At 43.2% G+C, this 21,011-nt stretch overlaps 2 protein-coding genes across 3 annotated transcripts in view; both read right to left on the bottom strand.

Annotated features, from left to right (window-relative positions):
* The window catches only part of lmbr1l (limb development membrane protein 1-like), a 51,974-nt gene extending 48,689 nt beyond the window's left edge, over positions 1 to 3,285 (bottom strand). For both annotated transcript variants that reach the window (XR_008726388.1, XM_055664574.1), the window contains exon 1: positions 3,105 to 3,285. Coding sequence is in view for 1 of the 2 variants with exons in the window: in XM_055664574.1 (XP_055520549.1) it covers positions 3,105 to 3,164 (60 nt within the window). In the remaining variant the exon portion in view is untranslated. The remainder of the gene's footprint in view (positions 1 to 3,104) is intronic.
* A 10,700-nt stretch (positions 3,286 to 13,985) lies between these two features.
* On the bottom strand, positions 13,986 to 17,644 carry LOC129714767 (tubulin alpha chain). Its single transcript, XM_055664598.1, has 4 exons — positions 17,493 to 17,644; positions 15,513 to 15,735; positions 15,281 to 15,429; positions 13,986 to 15,194 (listed from the first exon to the last, which is right to left on the bottom strand). The coding sequence occupies exons 1-4, from the start codon at positions 17,493 to 17,495 to the stop codon at positions 14,214 to 14,216; spliced, it is 1,356 nt and encodes a 451-aa protein (XP_055520573.1). The 5' UTR covers positions 17,496 to 17,644; the 3' UTR covers positions 13,986 to 14,213.
* Positions 17,645 to 21,011: the final 3,367 nt, after the last annotated feature.

Genomic DNA, 21,011 nt, shown 5'->3' with positions numbered 1-21,011 from the left:
CCTGAGTGCAGTACAGGATATAAATCACTCGAGGGAATATAAACACATTGCATGCATCGCATTCACAATAAAGAACTGCAGATACACCAAGCCACTATGTGGTAATGCAAATGGCGCACTTACCTCATGGAAGTAATTTAAAAAAATACACAGGCAATGTATTAAAATGATTATATTTTGCTCAAAAAGAGAAAACTCTGCATGCCTTTTTTAGGTAGCTGTGCTGTACAAGAAACATGTCTTCACATTGAATAGCATCGCTAAAATACAAGCTTGCTATTATTCTGGGATCACACCAGATAGCAAGGATGACTGCATATTCCCCCTCATATCCAACTGCCATCTTTGACTTTTTCCCCAAACCATATCAAGTATAAGAAGTGAATGGATTTATTTAACTGCTTTTAACCATAGTCTTTGGTTTGGGGCTCCCAGTGATGTGAATATAAACTGCTCATTTCCATACGCTGGCATTCAGAACTCTTCTGAAAACCCCCAACTTCCTGAAGATAGTAAAAAGGACAGAGTCCCTATTCAAATTCTACCCTGCCACAGCAAACTTCATTTTGGAGGAGAAGAAGGGGCAGGGAGCAAGAAAACACTCAGCCAAGCCAATGGCAACACAAGAAATAGAAGGTGCAGGGATCTTGGGAAAGACACAAAGTGCTGGATGAACTCAGCAGGTTAGGTAGCATCTGTGGAAATAATGGACAGATTATGTTTCAGGTCCGAACTCTTCTTCAGTCTGGCGACATTATGGGTCAGGATGGTAGACAAAAATGCTGGAGAAACTCAGCGGGTGAGGCAGCATCTATGGAGCGAAGGAAATAGGCAACGTTTTGGGTCTAAACCCTTCTTCAGACTGTAGAAGGGTTTCGACCAGAAACATTGCCCATTTCCTTCACTCCATAGATGCTGCCTCACCTGCTGAGTTTCTCCAGCATTTTTGTCTACCTTTCGATTTTCCAGCATCTGCATTTCCTTCTTAAACATTATGGGTCAGGACCCTTCCTCAGACTTGTTGATCTATTTGATCAGTAGTGCAAAACCCATATACGCTTCCTGCTCATATATCCATTAATTTCACTTTTATTAACCCAGCTTTCCCAATTTGACATATAAACTGTACTTGGTTTAAAAAAAAGGTTAAGGTTATTATTCCTGCAGTTTCCATATTCTTGCATACAGAACACCATTCCCTGCTCTGTTGTATTTTCACATCTAAAGCAATCCCTCATCCTTGATCCTCAATTGGGGCTGTTTAAATCAACACTGTTCAATTATAAATTTTCAAGATCTCTATCAAACCATTGTGCTGACAGACACGATCAAAGTCCCAACTCACGTGACTGCAATTGCAACACAGACATCTGCGCTGAATTTTCTGAGATTTTTTTTGACAAGCTTGAACTATGGAATAGAAATTATTTCGCAACCATCCCTTTATTTGTTCTATTCCGACATTTGCTAATAAATGTAGGCAGTTTATCTTCAAGAACTTAGAAACAAGGAACTGCAGATGTTGGTTTACCAAGGAAAAACACAAAATGCTGGAGTAACTCAGCAGGTCAGGCAGCATCCTTGGAGAACATGGATAGGTGACATTTCGGGTCAGGACCCCTCTTCGGTCTGAAGAGCTCTGACACAAAAAGTCACTGACCCAAGTTACTCCACCATTTTGTGTATAATCCTCAAGAACTTCTCCAGCTCAATCCAGCATGTATAACTATGCCCAAGATACAACACTAAAGTCTCGCTCTACCAGCCTTCCCATCCCATAAATCATTCTCCAACATTTCCGCCAGCTTCATCGTGATCCCACTGCCAGTCAAATCTTCCCCTCTCTACCCCCATCTCCTTTCTGCAGAGACCACACTCTCTGTGACCCCCATGGATCACTCATCCCTCCCTACCCCAGACACTGACCATGAATAAACAAGGCGACCACTTCCCTGAACACTTGCCCCCCGAAACGTTGCCTACTTCCTTCGCTCCATAGACGCTGCCTCACCCGCTGAGTTTCTCCAGCATTTTTGTCTACTCTCAAGCACACTTTTTTTCCCCACTGCCCCCTCACCCAACTCCTCTCCTCCTTCCCCATCCCCACCTCCCCAGGGCCACCTATTTATTCCCCCCACCCCCAATACCCACCATCCCTCCTTCTGGTTCTACATTTCATTCCTCAGATTCCACCATCTGCAGACCTTTGTTTTCTACACTGATCACCTCCAGCCTTTGTAACTATCGCCACCCATCTCTTCTCCCATCTCATCAGCCATCGACCCAACCTTACCTGGGTCCACCTATCACTTGCCCCTCTCCTTTCCCTTCACCTCTTTGCTCCCCCTACTCCAGTCTCATAAAGCCCCGACCCGAAATGTAATCTTGTTATTTCCTTTCGCAGATTTTTACTTTGAATTTGGACAACACTGCTGGAGTAAAAGAGAGGTGTAAACAGAGTTAATTAGTTTTCAATACAGAACTAGAAAAATTACTTTAAAAGTAAAAAAAATAACGTACAGAGGGACGTGGAAAGTTAAAAGTATAAATAGGTTCCTTCTGTGTTACATCATTCCGATTTTATTTATACTAACCAACGCCACATGTGAACATACAGTTAACTACCAAATAGAATAGGACATGATAACATATTAAATCCCTTCAAACTCTCCATTGAAGCGTCCATAACATTGAAGACCAGAGCACGCTCTTAACACAAGTGTACAACCTAATGACTTAGTCACCGTTGGAAAAAAAACACACTCCCTGCAGAGAGAATCAATAACTTTATATCTAATCTTGGTTTCAAGAAACTTACAAACTGTTAAGAAGTGGGAATGACCAGGAAATCCAAGTACATGTTAAGACGCGTGGAGCCGGCACTCGCTGGAGGTCACCGCCCGAGTTAGCTATCACAATCAGAAAAACATTTTCCTCACGAACCTGCCAGTAACACCGCTCTCATGTTGAAGATAAATTAAAGGGCAGGAAGAAGATATCTTTCGGGCATTAAATGTACCCATGCCATGAGAATGACGCGTTCTTCTATCCTGAAGAAAAAAAAACTAAATGAAAGTCACCGAGAATCAATCTAAAAGACTTACGATGCATTCGCGAACTTGGTTGTGAAAGAGCTGTGTTCTAATTATAACATCGTCTTCCATCGCAACGCTTCATGGCTGAGGCAGCGCGAGCTACCTGGCGGGCCGGGATAAGATGCAGTCCGCTCGCACGCTCGGCGCCGCTCTCATCTTCCAACTCCGCAGCCCGCCTCCGCCACAGCCGATCCCCATGGTACGTCCCTCCCGATTGGCCACAAGCCGGCACGGGACGACACAGTCCGCGACGATCCATTGGCGGAGAGCAAATGCCCGCATAGAACGCCACTTGCGATTGGCTGCAACGGCGCGAGTTTGATTGGCTTTGGCTTCGAGAGTAAATGATTGGTGCACACTGCGCCAGTGAACGGGGAGAATACAACCCGAGCGTCTGATTGGTTGTAATTCTCTTCCTTTAAACGTTATCATTGGTTGGAACCAGTGAATCGGACGAAGGTTTCATCGAGCTACTTGATTGGTTGGACGGCCTCCATTTAAACCGTTCGTCGAGGAGTCAGCGGGAAGAATAAGATTCAGATTCAGATTCATAAAGTCTCTCATATGGGAGTGGCGAGGAAACAAAGTTGTAACATTACGACCTAAAATGCCTTGTTAGCACATTCTGTTCTCGCTTTGATAGATAATTAATGTGGAACGTTTTGAACGATATGGATAATCAATGGCAATCAAAGTAAAAGCAGATAAAACATTCAGCAGGTCGGGCAGCATCTGTGGAGAGAGAAACAGTTGGATTTTCAAGTCTGTGGCCCCCTCATCATAACTGGGAAAGATGAATAAAACCAAGTCTGTCTTCAATGTAAGTGATAGAGCAGGAATGGTTTAGATATGTTATTATCACATGTACTGAGGTACAGTGAAAATCTTTATTTTGCAATCTATCCAAACAGATCAGATATATTCCATAGGTACACAAACATGCTGGAGAAACTCAGCGGGTGCAGCAGCATCTATGGAGCGAAGGAAATGGGCAACGTTTCGTCCCGAAACCCTTCTTCAGACTGATGGGGGGGGCAAGAAAGGAAAAAGGAGGAGGAGCCCGAAGGCTGGGGGATGGGAGGAGACAGCAGGGGGACTGAGGAAGGGGAGGTGACAGCAAAATTGGGAGAAATGTTTGTGTACCTTCGATTTTCCAACATCTGCAGTTCCTTCTTAAACAGATATATTCCATACATAGATATAATCCGTATCTACTCGAGTACAACAGGTAGAAGAGCAAAGGGCAGATATAGTGTAGGGGGTAAACAAAGAGTGATACTAAATGGGTAAATGTAGCACACAAGGAACTATAGATGCTGTTTTACAGAGAAAGATACAAAGTGCTGGAGCAACTCAGTGGATAGGTGATGTTTCGAAACGTCACCTATCCATGTTCTCCACAGATGCTGCCTGACCCGCTGAGTTACTCCAACACTTTGTGTCTATCTACAGCATTTTCTATTTTAATTTCTGTAGAGTGAAAATGGAAGGCTGGGGATGGGAGGAGACAGCAAAATAGAAAATGCTGTTCTGCAACTTTACCTCTCCTCTTTCCACAGATGCTGCCTGACCTGCTGTTTCCAACATTTTGTTTTTATTTCAGATTTCCTATATCTGCAGTAGTTTTAATTTCTAATTAAAGTTAAAATGTTGATGAAAGTTCATCAAATTAACTCAGTTTGTCTCTTCACAGATGTTACCTGATGTACCGAGCGTTGCCAGTGATCTGAAAACAAGTAACTGCAGGTAATCTTAAAAAAAAAAACGTTTTCCCCCCTGGTTTTTAATTTTCGTGGAAACTGAACGTATTGGCTCCTATAAAACATATGTTTCTGCGAGTTCAAAATTGAAAGATTATACTTCCGAAGGAACCCAGTGGAGGAAAATGTTGATTTCCAAAAATAATCTTTGGTCAGAGTATGTTTTTATATGCGACATTTTGTGGTCTGGACCCTTCTTCAGACTGAAAGCTGGAAAAGCGAGATGAGAGCTCATGATTTAGTAAAAGCAGATTCGACTGAAACAAAAAAAAATACTAATAAAGAAACGTTTTCTCTTTACGGAAATTATACATCAACATTATCATTCTTTAGACTTTTCATGAGGTATCTGATTACAGATTACCGACGGGCAGTGAAAATGTCATGAATGAAATTTAATGTTTAAGAAAGAACAGCATGCTGGAAAAATCGAAGGTAGACAAAAATGCTGGAGAAACTCAGCGGGTCAGGCAGCATCTATGGAGAGAGGGTCTCGACCCGAAACGTCGCCTATTCCTTCTCTCCATGAATTAAATTGATGTCACTAGTGTCCTCTGTAGTCGGATTCGAACTGTTAGCGGGAACGAGCACGCTTTCTCCCGAAAGTCAACGTACATTACATACATGAAATTCAAATGTACCGATCATCAGTGGATTGGAAATCTGTGTGAACAGAGCGCTATCTGCAGGCCGGTTCTTCCACAGCATTTAGTCCAAACACGTTTAGGTTTTTTTCTCCCTCTTTTAACGCCTCTTCAAACCTCCTAAATATTATTTGTGGCAATTAAAAAAAAAAAAAAAATTGTTGGGTCAACCCGTTCCCTTCCAAATCCCTTCAAGCATTCTGAATGACCCCGACCCGAAACGTCCCACGTACATTCCCTCCACAGATACTGCCTGGCCCGCTGAGTTACTCCAGGACTTTGTGTTTTGCTCAAGATTCCTGCATCCGCAACTCCTTGTATCTCCGCTTGCTTCAATGCGTTTTTTCTTTCAGATTTTGCAGCGCTTTATTTTATTATTATGTAGGCTTCACGTTGGTTACTGAGTTGATCAGTCTGAGGAAAGATCCCGACCCCGAAACGTCGCATATCCATGTTCTCATGATGCTGTCTGATCCGCCGAGTTCAGAACCCGTGTCTTCTAGTTACTGTTTTTTTTTAAATGAATCCCCACTATTTTAATGTTTTCACGCAACACGAATTAAATGTCATTTGATGCTATAATTTGTACCCTGTTTTGCAAAAGATTGTATTACATCACAGCTAGAAAATTGTTATTCATAATGATGTGATCATAGATTTAAAATAACCTGTAACCCTCTTCCCACCTTTCCTAATTTGTGGTTTGAAACATGAGTGCAATGCCCTCTTTACATCAGTAAGGGTACTGCAATTGTTTTCAGAAAACAAGAAGAATAACAACCAGTATTTAACTAACAGGATTATTGTAAACCATAAGACACATTACATGACCGCTACCCATCCAAACTTGACATCAACTATGAGATATTACTACAGGAGACCAATAGCTTGGTCATCGAGATGGGTTCTCAGGGTTAACTTTTGTCAAGTCGAGTTTACTTGACTGGCATCATGCACAATTATGTTGCTTGTAGACTCACAGTTGTGCAGGGTGATTCAACGACTTGTGTATGGCGTGCACAGCCTAAAGTTGTAGGACAACTTGTTCTATTTGATTTTATTTGATTGTGCAGGTTGATTATATTCGTCGAAACAGGGCGGACCACGTGAAGGTTGCAATCTTCCACCCCATTCAAGGACTTGATGGATGATGGGAAGAAGCTGCTTTTGCAAAGACACAAAGTGCTGGAGTAACTCAGCAGCATCTCTGGAGTACATGGATAGGTGACGTTTTGGATCGGGATGTTACTGTCTTCAATTTTAAGAGACAAGTGGACACTATAGTGGCACGGTGGTAGAGTTGCTGAAAAATGGGTCTAGCAGTGCCAGACCCAGTTTTGACCCTGACTACGGGTGCTGTCTGTATGGAGTTTGTACATTCTCCTCGTGACTGCATGAGTATTCTCTGGGTGCTCCAGTTTCCTCCCACACTCCAAAGATGCATAAGTTTGTTGGTGTTGGTAAAGATGTAAAATAGTTCCGTGTGTAGGATAGCGTTAATGTAAGGGGTGATCATTGGTCAGCAAAGACCCATGGGTCGCAGTGGGTGTTTCCGCACATTATCTCTAAAGAGAGGGTTATGGGCCAAGTGTGGGCATTGGGACCAGTTGGGCTAATGGGCTTGTTTCTGTGCGGTATGACTCTTCTTCTTCAGGCTGTTTGATAGCTGTTATTGAACTTGGAGTTAACTGTAACTCTGGCTCCTGTACCTTCCTCCCAAAGGTAGCAGCAAGATAAGAGCGTGGCTAGGGTTGTGTTGGTCTTTGATGATGCTGGCTGCCTTCTTGAGGCAAGTGGTTCCTATTGATCGCATTGATGGTGGAGTTGTCAGTACCTGTGATGGACTGGGCAATGTCCGCTACTTTCAGCAGCCTCCTTTCTTTTTGGGATTTCATGGCACCTGCAATTTTTGTTCAGTTTTTCCCCTCTCCCAGAATATAGCCTGGTCCACTAAGCACATCTTACATCTCTCATACAGCCTTTAGTATTTTTGGCATGCAATAATAAAAATAAACACATTGTTATTGAAAACCTTTGGATAAGCAGATGGATAAACATGAAATTGGGGGATTATGGATCATATGCAGGCAGATAAGGGCGGCACAGTAGTAGTTGCAGCCTTGTTCACTCCAGAGTATGAGTGCTGTCGTTATGGAGTTTGTATGTTCTCCCTGTGACCATGTGGGTGCTCCTCTGGGTTCTTCCCACACTCCAGACAGAGTTTTGTATGTTAATTCGTGAAAATCATGAATTGTCTCTAGTCTGTGTAGGATAGCGTTAGTGTGCGGGAATCACTCATTGGCAGGGACTGGGTGTGTCGAAAGGCCTATTTTTGTGCTCTATCTCTAAACAAATCTAATCTAAAATAAGTGTTGGCCTTGGCATCGTGTTTGGCAGACATTGAGACATAAATGTATAAAAATGGCCTTTAATAAAATCTGACAGTGTGCACTTTAACCACATGATTTTTTTTTTCTCCATTACAAATCTCAAATTGTGGAGTACAGAGGCAAATGCATAAATGATGGGTCTTTTCCCCCAAACATTATGGAGGGCACTGTATGTTCTATGTTGTCTTTTTAAGGAAAAAAAAAGAATGCTGAAGTAAATATTGTTTTCTGCTACAGAAACAGAGCACCATAAAGTTCCTCACGTTAGCCCACTCCATCTCTTTCACACAGTTAGAAAATGTAGCAGCTGTCCCACCTCAGGTAATATAATCTGCTGCCGAGGCTGCTGGCGGCAGTGTTGCCGAACATTTGTTCCCTTGCTTGTGCTCGGTCACAAATGTGTGAGCCAGCAGATGACAAACAAAGGGCTCCACCTTAGACAGGGAACAGCTGTGTGTAGATGATCGGGCACTGCTTGTCTAGACATTCAGCGTCAGGTTATTTGATGACGTTGACGAATAGATGTCACAGCCAGCTGAAGAGACCATCAGCTCCCCCTCCAGGTCTAGCACCTTTGTTTTATGTCGGAAAATAGCCAAACTATAAGATAAGACCAGGATCCCATTATCAACAACCGAGCTGGCTCATGGATTCAAATTGTTGGAGCTTCCAAGGTCAATGTGTATGAATGTTGATTTCTCCAATTTCAATTAACTCCTGCATTCTTTCTCCCACCCCTAGTTCGACTGTTCACATCCTTGTATCCTTGTTGTTAGCACATCTTCCCCAGTCAACAATGGGCCATTAATGACTCCAACCTTCCCAAGGCCCCGTTTTGTTCTGGCCTTTTCTCACTTGGTTTCTCTTGCGCGCGGGAGTGACTCGGCAAGACAGACAGCATCTCTGGAGAGAAGAAATGGGTGACGTTTCAGGTCAAGACCCTTCTTCAGACTGATAATTTTCTGGTAATCCCAGTGCTATATATATATATATATATATATACATATACATATACATATACATACACACATATATATATATACACGCATATATATACATACACACACATATATATATATACATACACACATATATATATATCTATAGACATACACCATACCTATAACATATATCTACATACTTTTCTCCAGGGATGCTATATGAACCACACATATATATCCAGGCACATTGTATATGCACAGATGATATATATTTCTGTAACAAACTGTAGATGCTGGTTTAAACCGACAGACACAAACAACTGGAGTGACTCAGCAAGACAGACAGCATCTCTGGAGAGAAGAAATGGGTGACGTTTCAGGTCCAGATCCTTCTTCAGACTGATAATTTTCTGGTAATCCCAGTGGTGGGTGTGTGTGTGTACATACATACATATATACATATATACATACACATATATATATATATACACACACACACACACGTACTCAACCATTGTGTGAGGCCTGGATTAAGTTTGACTGAAATTCCATCCACAATATAATCCCCTGCCCACATTCAGCCAGGACTCTTGTTTAGTTCCTAGGCAGGTAGTTTCAGATTGCAATGGACATCCAGAAAAATATATTTTGGTTAAATAAAAGTATCTGAAAGAGGAAGAAAGAAAATTGGTGGAACAAATATTGCACTAATAAGTGCACTCATAACATTCTTAACTCAGTCATACAGGCACAGTAACAAGCCTTTCACCCCAACTCATCAATGCTGACCAAGGTACCCCATCTAAGCAAGTTCCATTAGCCCATGTTTGGCCCATATCCTTCCGAGCCTTCCCTATCTGACACAAATCTGAATAAGTCTGAAGGGTCCTGACCCGAACCATCAAAGTTTTAGTAGAATTAGGCCATTCAGCCCATCGAGTCTACTCTACCATTCAATCGTGGCTGATCTGTCTGCTAATCCTTTTCCTGCCATCTCCCCATAACCATTGACACCCGTTCTAATCAAGAATTTGTCACCTATCTAAGTTCTCCAGAGATGCTGCTTGACCCACTAAGTTACTCCAACAGTGTTGTGTACATTAAGCAGTATCTGCTGTTCCTTGTTTCTAAAAAATCTCCAAGATATGTATTTTATGCACAATTCTGCAGAATTGTTCCCACTGTATAACTGCACACTCAGAAATAAAATGATTCTTAGAATCCAGGGCTCAATAATGTAGATCTATACCAAAGCCATGTTCCCATCACATGCAGCTTTCATATTCCAAAGGTATGATTCCATACTCCATTTTCTGCTGATTTAACTTATTTACATCAAAACCCCCCTTGCCAGTGTTCACCTATGACCTGCCCTTCCACGCTTCTTGCTTTCTTTCCCTCCACCCCTGCAATCAGTCTGAAGAAAGGTCCCCACCTTAAACGTCACCTATCCATGTTCTCCAAGGATGCTGCCTGAACCGGTGAGTCACTCCTGTATTTTATGTCTTTCTTTGGTAAACCAGCATCTATATAGTTCCTTGTTTCTAAACTATGTAGTCAGAAACTGAGGAGCAGTCCCATCGAACAGTGAGGAAAGCCCATCACACCCACTCATCAGGAAAGGAGGAAGTAGACTATTCTTTTTGAAAGATGCAGAGGTCAATTTAAAATAGTTATTCTCACTTCCAATTACAATTTTTAGATTGAGAGCAGTCAATCTTCACCTCACTGCAGTGTAATTGTCATAATTAAATTAAAAAACTTAATTGATGGCTGACAGCACATGCATGGCAATGTTACTCATTATATTTGCAAAATCTTTCTCATCCTTTTAAATCCTAAATATTACATCAAATTAAATTAAAAATACAAAATAATTGGACTCATTTAATAGCTATACTGAATGATATCAAAGCCAAGTCAATCACAATATTTAAAAGAGACTTGGACAAACATTTTGTTTAGAGATACAGCATTGAAACAGGCCCTTCGGCTCACCAGGTCCACGCCATCCATCGATCACCCGTTCACTCTTGTTCTGTTATCCCATTTTTTAATCCACTTCCTACACACCAGAGACAATATACAGAAGCCAATTAACCAACAAACCTGCATGTCTTTGGGATTATGGGAGGAAATCCACACGGTCGCAGGGAGAAGGTGCAAACTCTACAGACAGCATCCACTGTCAGGATCACATCCAGATCTCTGGTGCTGTGAGGCAGCAGCTGTGCCTCTGTGTCAAAATGTGATCAACAAGTTTTTACAGAAAGACTTTGGAAAAATTGAAAGCAGCTAGATTGGTGGCAGCCTTTTGATGTGGATATAGAATTGGTCTGCGAGTCAGGTGCACTCCAACTGGCCAGAATGCAATGAATTTAGCACAAACAGAATATACTGAAAAAATCTCAGCAGGGCAGGCAGTATTTATGGAAGGAGAATGAGCGAAAACATATTATGTTGAAAATCATTTATCAGAACTGAGGGAATCGGATGAGTTTCCACCATTTTGTCTGCTTCAGATTTTCAGCTCTTGAAATTATTATTTTCATCCAACTACTTGCCTTCAGAGAAATAAGCTTATTGTACATTAGTAACATGAAAGTAATACTCACAGAGTTCGTTGCACCCCCATGAGAAGTGATGTGTGGATGAAAATGGGAAGTTAGACGTTGATAAACTCAACATGTCATAGAGCCATACAACGCAGAAACAAACCCTTTGGACCTTCAAGGTGACTAAGCTGGTTAACCGAGCTAGTCCCACTTGGGTGCACCTGGCTCCAATCCTTTGCTATCCGTGTACTTGTTTTAATTATTTTTTTTTTTTTTTTTTTTTTTTTTTTTTAATGGTGTAATTGTACCTACCTCCATTTCTAGCAGTTCCTTCCATGTACACACCACACTGGAAAGTCACCCCCAAGGTACCTTTTAAATCTTTCCCCTCTCGACTTTAACATATGCCCTCCAGTTTTAAGACTCCCTTAACCCGAGGAACAGACTGTAGCTTGTGATTTTGTATCATGGCGAGTGCCTGGAACGGGGTGGGGAGAGGGGAGACTGCTGTATCCCACCCCCTATCCTCCTACTCACAAGGAAAATATATCCAGCCTATCAAGAAGCCTCTAGCTCAAACCCTCAAGACCTGGTAACATCCTTGTTTTTTTTAAACCTTTAACAGGTCATTGAAATCCATCCTATAGCAGGGCGATCAGAAATGTTCAACGCTATATAGACACACCGATTTGTTCTGTATTTATGCCTACAATATTCTGTTGGGCTGCAGCAAGCAAGAATTTCATTGTCCTATTGTCAAGGGACACATGACAATAAACTCTCTTGACTCTTGAATTGAGGCAGGATTGAGGGTGTAAAGAAACAAAGGGGATACAGGCAAATTGAGAGATGCAATGCAAGATGAAAAAAATGTGACACAATCCACTCTCGTCCACAAAACAGAGCAGTGGGGTTTTTTTTTTTTTTAAATAGTGAGATTGAGTCCCGTTGATGTTCAAATTGACCCATGTATCCCAGTGCACGTAACTTAGTGGTAAATGGCATGTTAAGTTTTGAAGGAACTTTTACTGCAATTTTATAGCACCATGGTGAGATCACACCTGGATAGTTATGCATCTTTGGTCGAGAAAACAGATGTTCTTGATATAATAGGAATGAGCAAAGATATGCCAGACTGGTTAAAGGGTGCTGGGGTAAACTGGGACTATAATGCTCAATGCTTACAATGAGATCTCATTGAAGCTTACAAAATTCTTACATGACATGGGAGAAAAAAAAGATATGGTGGTAGAGAAATTCAGCAGGTCAGGCAGTATCTCTGAAGATAGGTGATATTTCTGGTCAGGATTCTTCTTCAGACTGAATGTTGCCCAGAGATGCTGCCTGACCTGCTGAGTTATTCCAGCACCATGTCCTTTCCTGTAAGCCAGCATTTGCAGTTTTTTCTGCAAAGCTGGGTGGCAGTATGAACTGTTAGGAGGATGCTATGAGAATGCAGGGTGACTTGGACAGGTTGGGGAAGTGGGCAGATGCATGGCAGATGAAGTTTAATGCGGATAAATGTGAGGTTATCCACTTTGGTAGCAAAAACAGGAAGGCAGATTACTGTCTAAATGGCGTTAAGTTGGGAAAAGAGGAAGTACAACGGGATCTGGGGGTCCTTGTTCACCAGTCTATGAAAGTAAGCATGCAGGTACAGCAGGCAGTAAAGAAAGCGAATGGCATGTTGGCCTTTATAACAAAAGTAGAGTATAGGAGCAAAGAGGTCCTTCTGCAGTTGTTCAGAGCCCTAGTGAGACCACACCTGGAGTATCGTGTGCAGTTTTGGTCCCCTAAATTGAGGAAGGACATTCTTGCTATTGAGAGAGAGCAGCGTAGGTTTACAAGGTTAATTCCCGGGATGGTGGGACTGTCATATGTTGAGAGAATGGAGCAGCTGGGCTTGTACACTCTGGAGTTTAGAAGGATGAGAGGTGAATCTCATTGAAACATATAAGATTGTTAAGGGCTTGGACACGCTAGAGGCAGGAAACATGTTCCCGATGTTGGGGGAGTCCAGAACCAGGGGCCACACACAGTTGAAGAATAAGGAGTAAGCCATTTAGAACGGAGAGGAGGAAATATTTTTTCTCACAGAGTTGTGAGTGTGGAATTCTCTGCCTCAGAGGGCGGTGGAGGCAGGTTCTCTGGATGCTTTCAAGAGAGCACTAGATAGGGCTCTTAAAAATAGCAGTCAGGAGATATTGGGAGAAGGCAGGAACGGGGTACTGATTGGGGATGATCAGCCATGATCATATTGAATGGCAGTGCTGGCTCGAAGGGCCGAGTGGCCTACTCCTGCATTTATCGTCTATTGTCATTTCAAAATTCGAGATTTTTCATTTCACGAAATATGGGGATGAGAAATACGAGGTGGGTCAAAAGCTTGATCATTTGCAACAAGTGCGATGGGATAGAGGTCTAGTCAGAAGTGTGCCGAGCAAAGGTAATTTCAAATTCAGCTTTTTTTGTGTGCAATTGGCCCCAAGAGAACACCATTTCTGAAGGAAAGTAAACAATGATTGCATTTACTTTGATAACCAAACTACAATTCCAGACAAGGTAACTAGTTTGAGAAACATGGCAAGGAATCAATTAGGTGATTCTTTAAGCTCCTTTATTGCATCAGACATGATGAAAAGAAGTTATGCATAGACAAGCAAACATGATCACAGATCAAACACAACCATTAAGATCATTACGTATTCTACAGTACCAAGCCAGCACCATTTCTAACACCCTGGTTGTGTAACACTCAATAGCCAAACACTGGAATGAACCAAGCCTGGAGCTTAAGTACATGCTTTTGTGAAGTGACAAGACTCAAATTAATACTCCTCACCTTCCTCTTCCCCTTCTCCCTCCACTGAGTCAACACCCACTTCTTCATAATCCTTCTCCAGAGCAGCCATATCCTCACGGGCCTCTGAGAACTCTCCTTCCTCCATACCCTCACCAACATACCAGTGAACAAAGGCACGCTTGGCATACATCAGGTCAAACTTATGGTCCAAGCGAGCCCAAGCCTCAGCAATAGCAGTGGTGTTGCTCAGCATACACACAGCTCGCTGCACCTTGGCCAGGTCACCTCCAGGAACCACAGTGGGAGGCTGGTAGTTGATACCAACCTTGAAACCAGTTGGACACCAATCCACAAACTGAATGCTACGTTTGGTTTTAATGGTAGCAATTGCTGCATTGACATCTTTTGGCACCACATCACCACGATAAAGGAGGCAGCAGGCCATGTACTTGCCATGGCGTGGGTCACATTTGACCATCTGGTTGGCTGGCTCAAAGCAAGCATTGGTAATCTCAGATACCGAAAGCTGCTCATGGTAGGCTTTCTCAGCGGAGATAACTGGGGCATATGTGGCCAAGGGGAAGTGGATACGGGGATATGGCACCAAGTTGGTCTGGAACTCAGTCAGATCAACGTTCAGGGCACCATCAAAGCGGAGGGAGGCTGTGATGGAGGACACTATCTGGCTAATGAGACGGTTCAGGTTGGTGTAGGTTGGTCGGTCAATGTCAAGGTTTCTGCGGCAGATGTCATAGATGGCTTCATTGTCAACCATGAAAGCACAATCTGAGTGCTCCAAGGTGGTGTGGGTGGTCAGGATGGAATTGTAGGGCTCTACCACCGCTGTGGACACCTGGGGAGCTGGGTAGATGGAGAATTCAAGCTTGGATTTCTTGCCATAGTCAACGGACAGACGTTCCATCAGCAGGGAGGTAAAACCGGAGCCAGTGCCACCACCAAAGCTGTGGAAGACCAGGAAACCCTGGAGACCTGTGCATTGGTCAGCCTGTGGAACACAAACACAGTTAGTTAGTTGCATCCAAATGCTTCGAGCTGCAGACCAGATTCTAGAATGTCCACCCAAATACTTACCAACTTGCGGATTCTGTCCAGAACTAGGTCAATAATCTCTTTGCCGATTGTGTAATGGCCACGGGCGTAGTTATTGGCAGCATCTTCTTTCCCAGTGATGAGTTGCTCAGGGTGGAAGAGCTGGCGGTAGGTACCATTACGAACCTCATCTGAGAAAGAGCGAGGGGCTTCAGTTACATGGCCACACGTCATTAAATCAATGGGAGGGTGGAATGAGTGTGTGGGCACCTACCGATCACAGTTGGCTCCAGGTCCACAAACACAGCTCGGGGAACATGCTTGCCAGCTCCCGTCTCACTGAAGAATGTGTTGAAGGAATCGTCTCCGCCCCCCATGGTCTTGTCACTGGGCATCTGACCATTGGGCTGGATGCCATGTTCCAAGCAGTACAGCTCCCAGCATGCATTGCCAATCTGGACACCAGCCTGGCCAACATGGATACTGATACACTCACGCTGTGAACAAAGGAACAATTTATTGTCATATAAAAACGACAACTGCTTGTTGCATCAACTCTCGCATCTCATTTTGAAAAACGCATAATATGCAATCCTTAATTCAGATTCTGCATATTTGTTATTCAAAAAATTGCAGGGCGAACAAATAGAATTTAAGGATAGGGAAGTTAGACACAAAAAGCTGTAGTAACTGTCAGTCAGGCAGCATACCTTGAGAAAAGGAATAGGTGACATTTCAGGTAGAGACCCTTCAGACCAAAGATACTAGTATCCTTTAGCAGTGGCAGACTGGCCAGGGTGTCAGCTTGCCCGATGGCAAGTGGGCCCCCAACATCAAGTGGGCCCCCTTTGTCTCCTGGCAACCAATATTTTTAGACCCAGTCTGCCACTGTCCTCTAGTATCTTTGCTTCAGACTGCCACAGATTGGGACCCTTATCCGACCGTCCATTCACTGCACAGATGCTGCCTCATCCGCGAAGTTGTGTTTTGCTTAATAATGCAACATGTGCATTGCCTTGCGTCTCAAACAAATTCAGTCTTAACTCTCGTGAACAAAAGGATCATCTTGATAAATGAATGGAAATTACGATCAGCTCATCATTCCCTAATAGCGGCTGCAGTGTTCCAATTAGTGGGCGGGTGCAATGTCTCCGCAAGCGGCACAGAGGACGGTGGGAGATGTGGTTCCGCAGCGCCTCCCATAGAGCCGCTGGCGTGATAAACGAACTACAATGTCCAGGATGCTTTGCACAATACGGCAACACCATACAAGCCGTCACCACCATATTTCCACCCAGTTATTTTTTTTACCATAAATTCTCACCCAACCTGCAGAAAGATTTCTGCAGGGAAATCAACGAATGAACGAGGGCTCCAGGGAGGCTATCATGCAATGGGGAAAGCAAATCACCTAGGTAGCTGAAGCAGATTAGAAAGTGAACTGCCGTAAAAAAACAAACAAAATCCGCACTTACATTGCGGATATTGAACCCTCCATGCGGGATGTTAAATTTAGCGGCTCAGATCAAAGATCTTATAGCAGAGCTCTAAGATCTTTGGCTCAGATTGCAGGTAAATAATTCCGATCACGTCCCACCGTCATATCTCTAAATAAAGCGTTTAGTACCGAGCCCGATGCTGCCACCAACTCCCGCCGTTTTGCTCGGGAAGTGGACCGTTTCACATGTGACTGCCCCGGACTTGCCTGGCGCGTATTATAGGCGAGTGGTGGAAAGGAAAACGTACAAGGTTACAGGGGAGAAAAGAAAAAGGTAGACCCTGGCTCCCCCGGGATCAGATCTATCTATTTAAAAACAAAAAAACACCTAGGCGCCCAGCCTCCCGCCCTCGGATAGCGCAGCATCCTCACGCGTGATGAAGGGAACCCGGGCTCGCTTCCAGCCCCAAAGAGACATCATTCAAGCGAAATAATTGATTCCACTACCCATCAGCAAACAAACAAATAACACATTTGCATTTTTGGCAAGGGTATTGCCTTGAAGTAGGTAAGGAATGGGTTCGAGGGAAACCATTGGTGCAAGGTAGTTTTCTTACAGCTTTAAAAAATCACATACAAAAAAAAAAGCCAGTTTCATTTAACAATCACACCACCTCGATTTTTAAAACCCTGTAATTTGCTTTGCTTTTAACCCCAAAATTAAACGATGACAGAATTAGAAAAGGTAATTACATTCTTACAGTAAATATTAATTGAATCTTAACTAAAAGGACTTACATAATATTACATACTTACCATTTTGTTTTAAGTTATATTAGCTATGAAGATGATCCTACAAAAAACAGTGGGGTGACTGTTACTTTGCTCGACAGTAACGAGTCGATGTAAGTAACCTAATGCGAAGCGGCGGCTTCTGTGCACCTTTTAAAGTAGAAGAGGCGGAGCGGGCACTCGGTGCTCGCCTGCTATTGGCCCCGAGGGAGAAGAGGGGGCGGGACCCTGCGTGAGGCGGGCTGTGATTGGGTCAGAGCCCCGTGTCTGAACACGTCACCCGTTAACGGTTCGATTCCCGCTGAAGGAGACGCCGTGGGGGAAAAAAGCGCCGCAGAATGTGTTAGAAAAGGGGCGAGTACTCCATTCCCTTCGTTTGAGCAAACAGTGAGGTTGAAAATGGAATCAGTGTTATTATGTCCCCCTCATAACCATCATCTTGAAATATAACAGCCTTCCTGCAGTCTCACCTTGTTCATTCAGAGATCAAAACCTGAGGGGAGAAATTATCAATTGCAGATATTCCATTCAGTTAATTTTCAATCACATCATATTTGTACAAGGATGAAAGGGGGGTATAAACCGAAAGGATGGGGCATTGACAGGTTTAATAACGTTTGAGCATATCGATTTCATGAATTTAATTATTCCGTCTGAAACGTCATCCATTCCTTCTCTCCAGATATGCTGCCTGTCCCGCTGAGTTACTCCAGCATTTTGTGCCTTATCTTTGATTTAATGAAACCCCTTCTCTGCAAGGCATCTGCATTAAGGGCGTGGATGGTGGAAATGGCAGAATGCGGGCTATGAGAGCAGCAATTTGACCGAGCCGGCAGTTGCTGCAGAATTTACATCACACCCCATCACGTACTCTGACTCATTTTCTAAGAATGTCAAAAAGAACAGATGCTACACAGCCTATTTGCAATTAAATCTTCTATTTTCTCACCATTTGCAACACCGATTGCCCTCAATCTTTGTTGCAAAAACATGCTTAAGCATTTGCAATCTTTAGATCAATCGATAATGTCACCATAACCACAAGACTGCAGTATTTCATTGCAGTTTACACACATAAAATGGAGGCATGCAATGCAAAACTGCGCGCCTTCCGTTTTTATAAATAATATACCTTTTTGGAGGTGAGATAGGAAGACAACGTTTTGGTTGAGCAGTAGCAATATCGATTCTGAATCAGAGATCATAGAGCTCAGGACCTTACCGGAGATTTAAGGTTGTAAATGAAATACAAAACTGCGCAACTTCCCTTTTACAAAGAGGGGACGTTTTTTTGCGAGATAGAAAGACAGTGTTTGGGTTCAGTAGCAATATCGAGTCTGAATCCGAGATTACGGACCATTTCGGAGATTTAAATCTGTAATCTGGAAAACCTGATAAAGAGGTAAAATGATATAGATGAAGGAAATAGCCAAACAGCCGCTATTTAAGTAAGCTTAGATGGTATCAAAGGTAATCTCTGTAGCCCCAAAACCTACTACCCGTTCAGAATACTGGATACATTTGTATAAATGATCAAATTAGCGTACTGTGGCATATTCAGAGGAGTGTGTGTCATTGTAACATGTTCCTTGCACGTGCATAGAGGGCTCATCAGAGGCTCCTTTTATCCTCATTAGAGAAGAGAAACGATATTTATTGGAATATCACAATGCAGGGTTTTACTCCAAAAATAGACCCTGCTTTACAAATCTGAGAACGAGCTTTATGAGAAAGAGGCAATGATTGTGAACGAGGGAAATCCAGTGGACAATCTCTATCTGTGCTTTCAGAAAGCTTTCGATAAGCACCTGATACTAAGTCACTTCACGAGAGAATATGATACATTGAATGGGAAACTGGCTCCAGTCCAGTATTCCTATTTTCAAAACTATATTCTATTCATAACATGTTACACTGTATATTTAAATAATTATAATTCAAAGTGCAACACAAGGCATCTAGTGTGTCTTAATCCACTTGTATACAAGGTTCATTTTACACCACTACAACACAAATTATATCCTTCACATTCATCTCAATACAATCAGCCCCAGGTGTTTGTATGTGGGTTCCAGCCCCTCAATGCGCAAATGGTGGAAGGGCCCCAAACTGTAGGCATTGGCTTAGACCCTCTGTGGCAACTGCACAAGCTTCAGTATATATCCCTCGGCAGTGTACTCTGGGCTTGGGAATGAGCTAGTCTGCAACATTCGGACAGGGCCAATTCCTTGCACAGGAAGACCAGCAAATTTCAGCTGCACCAAGAGACTTCCTTCACTGAGTTGATTATCTTTCAGCAGCAGCTGCTATAAGTCTCAATGTCCCTCGGAACAGCCCAAAGGGAACGGAGTAATGTGTTTCGCAGCTGTTCGGGGTGAACCTCGACAAGGACCACTGCTTCCCGTTCCAGACATTCCTTGCAAACACACATTCCAGAAGGCGATGGACGATGGGGTCACCTTCACACACGGCCACCTCGAATGCAGTGTGCGATGGAGCCGAGACCCAAGCCATGGAAGAATAATTTGATGGGGAGCGAGACAGACACAAAATGCTGGAGTAACTCAGCGTGTCAGGCAGTGTCTCTTGAAAAAAGGTATAGGTGATGTTTCGGTTCGGAACCCTTCAGCCTTTCTCACCACTAGCTAAGACAAAACTTAGTGCTTATTTCAAAATTCAGATGACGTGGTAATGTGGAAAAGTCTGAAAAAGATGATTAGCATGTGGTATGTTTAGCCCAGGTGTTTATCTGCTGGGGATGCGTGATGGGGAGAGATGCCAATATGGTGAGGGGAGCAGTGGGAATGTTGAGCAGGGCACCCTAGACGTCCTACTAGTTTTACTGTTCGTATCTCTTCATTATCACTTCCTCCACCGCCAACAATGGACCATTGTGAGCTCCTGGGACATCGGTGCCGGCTCTGATTTGTTCTGTACCTTTTCATACCCCAAGTTTCCCTCTTCCCTCTCCCCAGGGTCTTGACCCGAAACGTCATCCATTCCTTCTCTCTAGAGATGCTGCCTGTCCCGCTGAGTTAATCCAGCATTTTGTGTCTATCTTCGATGAATGGATTTGTGAGGTGTAAATTCCACATGTAACAGGAAATGGTGGTGTCCTTTTGTGTTAGGTAAGTTTTGGAGTTGTTTTCTAATCACGGGAAACAGGAGGTTGAATGTTGAACAATGGTGAATAAGGCGTAGGATTTGCACGTCTGTGTAGGTAAATAGAGGAATTGTGTCCTAATAACAGGAGGTTGAATGTTGATCAATGGAAAAACAAGTGCAGGATGTGTGTCAGAAACATAGAAACATAGAAAATAGGTGCAGTAGGAGGCCATTTGGCCCTTCGAGGCATACATTGTGATCATGGCTGATCATCCACAATCAGTAACCCGTGCCTGCCTTCTCCCCATATCCCTTGATTCCGCTAGCCATCCCAGAGCTCTATCTAACTCTCTTTTTAACTCATCCAGTGAATTGGCCTCCACTGCCTTCTGTGGCAGAAAATTCCACAAATTCACAACTCTCTAGGTGAAAAAGTTT

Source organism: Leucoraja erinacea, chromosome 40 (assembly GCF_028641065.1).
Source record: "Leucoraja erinacea ecotype New England chromosome 40, Leri_hhj_1, whole genome shotgun sequence".
Taxonomy (NCBI): Eukaryota; Metazoa; Chordata; class Chondrichthyes; order Rajiformes; family Rajidae; genus Leucoraja; species Leucoraja erinaceus.
This window is presented reverse-complemented; position numbering and strand designations above follow the sequence as displayed.

What these genes read in the sequence shown, in the direction of transcription:
- LOC129714767 (XM_055664598.1), bottom strand. An exon ending in CCTGGAGCCAACTGTGATCG is followed by an intron (nt 15,430 to 15,512) that starts GTAGGTGCCCAC and finishes GCTCTTTCTCAG; the next exon opens with ATGAGGTTCGTAATGGTACC. An exon ending in TGGACAGAATCCGCAAGTTG is followed by an intron (nt 15,195 to 15,280) that starts GTAAGTATTTGG and finishes TGTGTTCCACAG; the next exon opens with GCTGACCAATGCACAGGTCT.